We start from the raw sequence: 9,754 nt of genomic DNA on the forward strand, positions 1-9,754 counted from the left end.
GATATTAACTTTATTCTTCTTTTTCTTCAAACCCTCACCCAAACCCATCTGCATTATATAAAAGCAGTGTTATCTTGATCGTTAACACATGAAGAAAAGGTTATCAGCCCTCCTCTTCAGGTACAAGTAATATTGACAGGGTAATATTGAATAAATAATAGAGTGAAAAATAACTTATATTTATTTGACCCCACCCTGGGAATCGAACCCGGGACCTCTAGTACGGTAGCCAAGCGTGCTGACCATAACACTGCGGAGAAAGACAGCATAATTTAATTTTAAAAAATGTTTATATGATTACCCGCAAGTTTGACAGCTGAGGTAGCATTTGGAGCAAACTCCCCTGTCGCTGTAGTAGCCTGGGGCACAAGACGCTCTGCATTCACCGCTCTGTAGCTTCAGTCCGGGAGCGCACGTGGTGCAGTTCAGGCGCGACACGCACGCCGTGCACGCGTGCAGACATGGCGCACACCTTGAAAAAGTTAACGATGAGCATAATGCGGAATATTTGATGTTGGATTTCTTTTTACCCGATACCCCGGTTTTACATCAGATCAAGGCAATATTAGTTTGATGGCCTATTATGCTAAATCTGAAAGGTTTTACGCTCCAAAATCTTGAATCTTAAGATAACGCCAGTAAAGAAGCTTGGGATCCTTTTTTTATAATTTATTTTAAGTATATAGAAACTTTTTTAAATACATTTTTTAATTATATGTATTATGGCTTTTTAGGCAAAGCCTGTGTTGAGCCGAAATACTTATATGTACAATAAAGGGTTTGCAATATAGTTAAAACAAAATAGGTTTTTTTTATAAATTATTAGATTTTATACATTACAAGAAATAATACAATAAAAAGTTTTTATGGCATTAGGGTCTTTAGAAAAACATTTGTCAGATTCTTATTCTCCAAACCCTTTCCTAACGATGTGTAGGGCACTGCATCGTACTGAAGCAAACTATTATTTTAATCTTTAGTTTTACGAATGGAAAAAGACCAGTCCTGCGCTTCAAGTATGAGTTCAGAGAATTATTAAACACATATGAGAGTTAAAAACACAATAAAATTATTTCACGCCTCTGGGACTCGAACTCGAGACCTCTAGAGTAGTAACCAAATGCGCTATCCACTACACCACGAAGGCAGACATTGTTTTGTATTTATCATCAACTTTTTATCACTTTAGGCGGCTGGTTGAATTTGACAAAAGATAAATATATTCACCGTCCAGCTTCTTGATAAGCTCCCGTTCCGCACACTGCAACGCAAGATCCATCCTGAAGAAGTAGCGGAGATGCGCAAGTCAGGCAGTTGTTCTCGGTGCCGCCATTGCACGTTTCGCAGGTCGAATGGCAACCGCGACAATGTCCGTCCGAATAATATTCGGCTGAAATTAATAATGTACTTTGTCAATATAAAGGACACATTGACCGTACAAGATTTCTTGCGACTTAAATTTAAATGTAAATTATACTACTAGTTTCGGGAGCGCAGTTAAAGTGACCATTATATACGCTATGTAATATTCACCATTCCAGCCATGATCATTTTGCCAACGATATGTCGGAAATAGTCAAATGGTCAAAATTTTCATTTTCATTTCTCAAAGTTTTTTTTTATTTAATTTGATAATTTCTTTGTGAATTTTTTTTTATAAAAGCTTCCATATTATTTTTTTATCTTTTGATGGCGATATTTTTTTAATAATATGTGAAAGCACCATTGATGATTACAGCATAATTTTATCAAATAAATGCAAAAGAGAACACATTAGTGAATTTGCGGTAGGTACTTTGAATTATCCTAAACAAATATGAAAAAAATTAAATCTGAATCTTACAGCATTAAAATTAAATAAGAGTAATTACATTTTTTTTTTTAACAGTTAGATACTTGGTTTTTGTATTCTAAATAAAAATTGGACGGTCATATTTTTTTTTTTTAAATAGAGCAAGAATATTAAAGTTCAATTAGTTTTTTTTATAATTCAGTGAGAAATGCTCAATAGTGGTAAAGGAAATACTTTGTACCTTGATCACAATGAGAACTTCCTTCCGGAACGCACTTCCCTTTCTTATTCAAAATCCAATCAGGATCGCACGTTAAACAAAGGGCGCTGTTACAAGTTGCACAGCCAGTAGGACATCTGTCGATGAAATAAATACAAAATCCATTAGTTAGCACGACAAAATAAACCCTGACAACTCTGATCATATTCACGTGTGAAGAGATTCTACTTACATAAGACATTCTCTTCGCTTTTTATCAGCATAGTAACGACCCGGACAGGTTGCGAGACATTTCCCATCTAGAGAGTACTTTCCCGGTCTACATGAGATACATTGACTCTCGGAGGAACCATTACACGTTTCACAAGAAGCGTGACAAGATGCACAACTAGAAAGTTTCAAAGAATTAAGACAGAGTTCAGAAGGAAAATAATTGAAAGAGTTAGAAAAAAACATCTAGCGACATACTTGTAATCTTCAGTTTCGTAAGTAAAAGGCGGACATGCCGCGTAGCATTTGTGCTCGTGCATAACCAAATGGTGATCACATGACAAACACATGTCTGGCCTATCCTGACACGAACCGCAGTTGGCCGAGCAAGGTACGCATGTATTTTGATCAAAATCTGCAAAAAAAAACATAAGTGAGAAACAGCGTTATATAGGGTGGCACAAAATTAATCAATCTATCAGAAGATGTCATAAAGTTAGCAAATGGCGTCGTACGGTTTTTTTTTTCATTTGTGAATTAGACAGCTGAAGTATACAAAAATATTAAGGGTGGCATAAAATAAATAATACGATTTTGTTTTCAAATAACTTTTTTACTAAATAAAAAATGAGAGATGGAAATCTTGATTTGGATCTTTATTATTTTTTCATTTCAGCGGAAAAGATAATATTCGTCAAGTGGCTGCCGAAACGGACGCAAATGTGATAAAACGGACACAAATGTGTATCGACACTGTCGATACACATTTGTGTCCGTTTTATCAATTTGTTTGTATACTGTAGCTGTCTTGTTCACAAATCTCAAATACGATTGACGTAAGACGCCATTTGCAAAAATTATAACATCTTTCAATAGGATGATTAATTTTGTGCTACCCTGTAAAACACTAAATATGCCCTTTTACAGCTTTCAGTAGAGGGAAAGGTAGAGGGCAGTCAGGGCGTAAAAAAAGATCATGGCTCAAAAATCTTCGACAGTGGTTCGGAATAACGGAAACAGAAACCCTTATAGGGCTGGCCCAGGATTGCGTGGAGTTTAAGGAGATGGTCGCCAACCTCCCAAAGGGGTGGCACGAGAAGAAGAAAATATCAAAAAATATCGATATCTTACTCTCATAGTATCCATCGGGACACTGTTGAAGGCAGACAGCAAGATCGGTGACGCGTAGGTGAGCAGGTGCACATGTCAAACACGAATCTTGTCCAGCGCCAGCGCATGTCTCGCAAGATTCATGGCAAGGCCAACAAACTCCTCCCTGGTTGGGGAAGCTTCTTGGAGGGCATCGGCTGACACAAGTGCTAGAAAACAACAAAAAATGGGTTTGAAAAATCTCAGTTAAAATATCCACGATAGTTTATAATTGTAGTTTAGGTTATCTAATTATTAAACTTACTTGTCTAAACGATAGTGTTTGCAGGCGACACACTGAGTTGGTCCCTTGCCATAGCAGCCCTGTTGATCACATTCCGGATCACAACTGTGTAAAACTCTCTTATTATTAGCATCCGCCATTACGTTTTCTCTCTGAGCCGTAGGAATATTGTGACCGTCCAAAGTGGCCACAACCTTATCAATTTCAGACCCTGCGGCAGTATAGATATTTTGATCATTTTGATAATTGGTATTGTAGTTGTTGTAAAAGTAATTTCCTTCGGCGTTGCCAGAAGGAGAGTGTAAAATTCCATCTGAGGCAGTCGGGAATGTAATTGGGATAGAAGAATGAATTCCATTAACGCTGGACACTTGAGATGTTAGTCTAATTGGATTTGTGGATGTTCCGTAGAATATTAATTGCCACTTTCGCAAAAGACCCGGTTGATTGACGTGTCTGTTTCCAGCGTTCACGACTTGTAAAGTCCAACGTCCTTCAGCCTTCTCACCCCAGAAGTGCACACTTAAGAAAGGCCATTCATCATAGTTTGAGTTGACTACGTCTCTCGGTCTTTCGAAGAGCAACGTAGATGTCGTTCCCATTGGTGATGTAAGGAGAATTCTCAAGTTACCTCTTGGAAAGAACCTTAACGAGATCTTGCATTGCACGTGTTCTAGGAATCTTACTTCATTGACTGTTCCACTGCATCCATTAATATCCATATGTACTGTCATCGTAAAACCGTAAGTCGTATCTATGCTCATGTCTTCATTGATCTCTTGCGATTTACAGATGTGCTGTGGAGGAACAGTCGTCCACTGTTCAGCCAAGCTTACCATAGCTCCTGCATCCATCAAACCATAACCAAATTTATGGCTGACTTTTCTTTTGACTCCGTTAACAATCCAACCAGTTTCTTTCTCAAGAGGGGCGTATCGAGATGTCATGACGACCAAGTATTGCATATCCCTCCACGTGAGGTTTGGATTTGCTTCTAGAGCAAGAGCGCAAATACCAGCAGCGAGCGGAGCTGAAGCAGAAGTACCAGTATGTTCTACAGTACAAATATAATCAGGCCTGAGCCTTCCATCCATATCGACTGTTGCTATACTCTTATCGTGACCTGGTGTTCCAGAACTGTACGTTGAAGCTAACGTAGAAGAACATTCTTCCAAATACCACGGCTTGTATCTAAAACAGAATAAAACATTTGTATTTTAAATCTACGTGCAAGTTTATCTCGAGAATAGTAGCTATTACTTATTTGAATAAAGTTGAAGCAATCTGACCAATACACTGGAAAATGATCAGATAAAAATTCCATATTTCCAGTACATTTGACAAGATAAAAGAGGGACCAGATGGTGTTATGGGCTTTCTCTTAAAGTTGTACGAAAAAGATAAAAGTTCGGACCCTAATAAAGTTTGAAAATAAAAAGGGGCTTTTGGAATTGGAATTTATTCCTCTTCACAGTTTTGTACGCAAAGTGGTGTTCAAATAAAGCGTTTATCATGAGAGAAAAAAGTTACTCACTCTAAATTTGATATTAGTCGGTACGTCGTCGAATCAAACCTTTTCGAAATCTATGAATATTTGAATGCTTGTCATTCACAATTCCTCATCCGCCTTTTATGATTGAAGCCTTATCGCAGTGTCATATTGATTGCATATTTATTTTCCAGGGCAATATTTGACGAAAATAGTTCACAGTTTTAACAAACTAATCAATAATTTTGCATGTAAAATTGTACACTTTAATTTTAATGACGTCAATGAAAGCTTTATTCGCGAAAACCATGCTTTGCTGTTATTACTTTTGTAATTTGAAAATAATCGATTTAAACTTAATTGACATACTCAAACACTGAAAACTTCTGATAACGACGTATAAATTGGTTTTCAAATATACACCTTTGTACATTGTGATTAAAAATGGTTGAATAATGAAAATAGTTTCATCTTTTATACTCAATAATTATTTATTATATTTTTTATTTTTATGGCAAAGCACCCAAAACTGATTGATACATGTCACATACAACTGTTTTTAATAAGCTGTAATTTAACACTTTTTTAACGACCACTAATACTCAATTTTTTTTTTATATCTTTCATGTGTTTTATGATTGAATTATTGATTTTTAGAGAGTTTAGCGATAGGAGGTGCTGGACATTTAGTGGAAATGACAAACCCTCCAAGCAAATATTCTGAAGGAACTCAAGGTAAGAAAGTAAAGGGACATAATTTGTTCACACACAAAAAAAATCTAAGGTTCTAAAGTATATACTCAAAAAGGTTTGATTTTAGTCCATCCAGTCTTTGAACAAAGCTTTCATTTTATTTTTTTAAAAACGCAAAAAATCTACATCATTTAATAACAAAAAATTATGTATGTCTCGGCTCTTAATGCATGTTTGTGCTGCAACCCCTAGCGCATGTTCGTCTTCGGGTCAACCAAAATCGCATGTGATAAACATTTTGTGTAGTTTTAAGTGTGTGAATAGTGCTAAGGTAGTGACGGATAGTATTGTTTGCATGCTGTAGTAGTGATTGTCCTGACGAATATACAGGTACGTCTCGAAACCGGTTGACATAAAAATCTCGGTGAGTGGTTATACAATATATTTGTTTAAAAATATATACAAGTAAAAATTACTGACCACAAAGTAAATGCTTTAAATATTAATAATATTGAGAATAATAAAAAATTCTTTACCCTCCTTGTGTTGCGCTGGATATTGAAAGGGTAAATATACTGTTAGTGTATCCATCGCAGTTGCAACTGTCTGTATGTCTTCCTCCGTTTCCTGATGCCCAGACGAAGATAGATCCCTTTCCTTTCCTTCCACTCGTGACTCCATAGATGAAGGCCCTCCTCGCTAGAGGTCCTGGGCCATCGACAGTCTTGCCATCGTCTTCCGGCCCCCAAGAGGCGCTGTATATGTCAATATGATCAGGATTCAGTCCTAAAGCTCGAGCTTCAACGGCATCATTCACGGTCCCGTCTAACATACGAACACCTGAGAATAGAAACATTTAGAAATTGAAACACATTACTAAGAATATTGCAGTTTTGCGCGCGGATGTGAGTGAGAAGCTAATATATCTTTAACCCTTATATAGTCCAGCCTTAATATATACACTCTCCGAACCCAACCAAAAAAATATGATATGAATGCAAGTATTTTATTTGTTTGTCATTTGCGTTTTAAAACTTATAAGTTAAATAACAATAAGTACGGTAAATCCCCGTTCTTAAACGAATATTTACTAAAGGTATTGATTATTTATTTAATTTACCGACTGAGGTCAGACAAAAAAAGGAAAAAAATAGTTATATTTGACGTTTGATATGAAAAATTAAGTATCTTTGCTACTTATTTGTAAATAATATTACTAAAAGAAATTCAAAACATTATGAACAGTTTCAGGGTAAAACTTTCTATAGTAACAAAAAATCATTCATTACTGAGTATTTTTTTTAACTGAAAGTGCATCTAATAAGTCTAAATAAATTGGTGAAAAATTATAGATTCTTTTAAAATTTCAACAAAGATGTGAAAATGAAAGAAAAATGTGGAAGTCTTGGTATTTACTGGGCTTATGAACTGTCATAGGCTGGTTAAATGATCACTTTACACACGTGCAACATTCACCATTCTATTCTACCCATGATTGACAACCACTTAACCCATTTTATTAGAACTTCTAGATATATGATCAATCTCATGACATACCACAGTTCAGTGTTGGATTAAAAATGCTTTTTTTAGCAATAGCTGAAAAAATATAATTCATCACGAAAATCAAAAATGGGAAGATAAAAATTCTATGGCTGGATTTAGAATGATGGAAAAGGGTACAAAAATTTCAGCGTCTACAAGTTTTATCCTTCCTGTCAAACTATTAAGGAAGAAAAACACAAGAGAACGCACTACTAATAGTACGCTACCAAAAAGTTAAGCACATACGACGTGTCAGTTTATGGAGCAGGTAATTCGATTTACCTAACTTTCGAATTGCGGATATTCTATATGAAGAGGTCTTCCCAAAGACTTGGCGATGTATAAAAAGTTTTAATGGGGTGAAAATAGGAATAAAAAAAGTCGTAAAATAAAAAGTTCAAAACCTGTACATATTTATGGGAATCTTGAATCAAGATACTTGTATGGCTCTAGGGCGAAGTCTTAAAAATCAACGGGAAAAAATGTATTATAAACGATATACCCTCACAAAATATTTATTTATACCTGAAAACTTTTAAACTTTGAAAAGTATTACATTATTTAGAATATCTCAGGTTCAGCTTTTATTCATCACGCGAAGACGCTATAAAGATATATTGACGTACCGCTGTAACAAATATTTTTTTACTAACGCGTTTCTTTTTAAATTAACAATGCGTTCACTAACGTCATAAATATTATGACGTCCGTAATTTCACTTAATAAACATTTGGTGATTTCATCGACAGGTAGAAAATTAGACGAAAATGAGGCAAAAGTAACTGAAATTATTTGTCGATTTGGCATTAACTTTGCGGAATAACATGCTGAATGAAAAATAAAAATTTAACACTTTTTTATGACCACTTTTGAGTATATTAATGTAAATGCAACTAGTTTTAAGAACTACAGATGTATATCTGAGGTGAAAATTCATCTACAAACTATAATTTGTATTTTCACCTGTTGATGGGAACATCTCTAGTATTATAGTCATCAAACGTGGTATTCTACAGGTGTTTAATTATGATTTTTATGTTTTCACATTACATAAGGTACTTTTTTTCTTAAACATCCTATTTTATGTAAGATTCCTTAAAGAAATGTTAGTGATACACACATTTTTATCGGTATCTTGGCAGATTTCTTATATACTTATGTGTTTATTGATCGAAACATATGATGACTGTGATAATTTGGTTGGAGTTTAGATACTGATATAATGTAATACAAAGACAGCTTATGCTTTGTAGAATGAATTAAGATACTGTTAGAATGTTACACAAATAATATTTTTTAACAGAATGCTAGAGAAAAATATGTATATCAGAGTCTTGGTAGATTTTCTAAATACTTATGTGTTTATCGATCAAAATAGATGAGGGTGGTGACAATTTAGTTTATATTTCAATACTGATTGAATATAATATATATTACGAAAGTACAGCTTATGATTTGTAGAATGAATTTAGATACTGATAGAATATTATAAAAAAGTAATACTTATGCTTCGTAGAAAATCAGTTACATTTTTTTCAATTGATTCAACAGTTACTTTGTAGTGAAATCTATCCATTTTAATTTAAGTTTTACTTGGAAAATACCAATATTTTTTTTAAATCTTGTGTATTTCGATGGATTCCGCATCATTTATAGTGTTTGAAAATGATGCGGAATGTATAGAAACACGATTTATAATACCTACACAAAAAAAATCAGTGGTAATTGCACTGTAAAACATAAATTAAAAATGGATAGATTTTACCTCGAAGTAACTGTTGAATCCATTAATAAAAAATAAATGATTTTCTACGAAGCATAAGCCTTACTTTATTTCATAAATACCTTACTTTATTTTATAAAGGCCTCACTTTATATTAAAAATCAGTTATATGTTTGGAATCTAGTCTAACAGACATTAAGGGTACGTTCACACACCTCCGATGCTGGCATTGTACGCGACACCAATGCCGCAAAACAAGTTAAATGCAACTGCGGCAACCTCCCCAGCGCATCGAGTCCCGTGCTTGTTGTCCCCGTTGTCCTGCGGCATGGGATCTGCGTCATTTCCGTTGATGTCCGTCGATGCTGATGGATCCTGTAAAAACAAAAAAAACAGGAATTATAACACCACATCAACAGGATGAAATAACGGATACACATTTTCTGCCAATTTGTTTTTCCTACCATTATACAACAAAAAAATCTTCCTTTAACCCAAATCCACATCCAATAATCCATATATCATTTAATTAAATTGATTACATGTTATGTTAATCGTTAATTATAATGAAGACAAGGTGATCTGTCCTGCGCTTCAGGTATCAGTCCAGGATAAATACTAGAGTGAAAAAACACTAAGAGTGAAAATATAAGGATATTTATCCGTATCCAATGTTTTTGTTTACGGAA

General features: G+C 34.7%; 1 protein-coding gene across 1 annotated transcript in view; it reads right to left on the reverse strand.

Moving 5' to 3' along the window:
- Window positions 1-9,754, reverse strand: part of Fur2 (furin-like protease 2) — a 192,223-nt gene that overhangs the window by 15,143 nt on the left and 167,326 nt on the right. The window contains exons 5-13 of the mRNA XM_088272266.1: window positions 9,281-9,440; window positions 6,334-6,637; window positions 3,637-4,806; window positions 3,354-3,541; window positions 2,481-2,637; window positions 2,245-2,400; window positions 2,034-2,149; window positions 1,228-1,390; window positions 302-472 (exon numbers count right to left, since the gene is read on the reverse strand). Of these exons, the coding sequence (XP_088128392.1) occupies window positions 302-472; window positions 1,228-1,390; window positions 2,034-2,149; window positions 2,245-2,400; window positions 2,481-2,637; window positions 3,354-3,541; window positions 3,637-4,806; window positions 6,334-6,637; window positions 9,281-9,440 (2,585 nt within the window). The remainder of the gene's footprint in view (window positions 1-301; window positions 473-1,227; window positions 1,391-2,033; window positions 2,150-2,244; window positions 2,401-2,480; window positions 2,638-3,353; window positions 3,542-3,636; window positions 4,807-6,333; window positions 6,638-9,280; window positions 9,441-9,754) is intronic.

Source organism: Brachycentrus maculatus, unplaced genomic scaffold (genome assembly GCF_059751285.1).
Source record: "Brachycentrus maculatus isolate JH-2025_06_01 unplaced genomic scaffold, ASM5975128v1 h1tg000490l, whole genome shotgun sequence".
In the NCBI taxonomy this organism is placed as follows: Eukaryota; Metazoa; Arthropoda; class Insecta; order Trichoptera; family Brachycentridae; genus Brachycentrus; species Brachycentrus maculatus.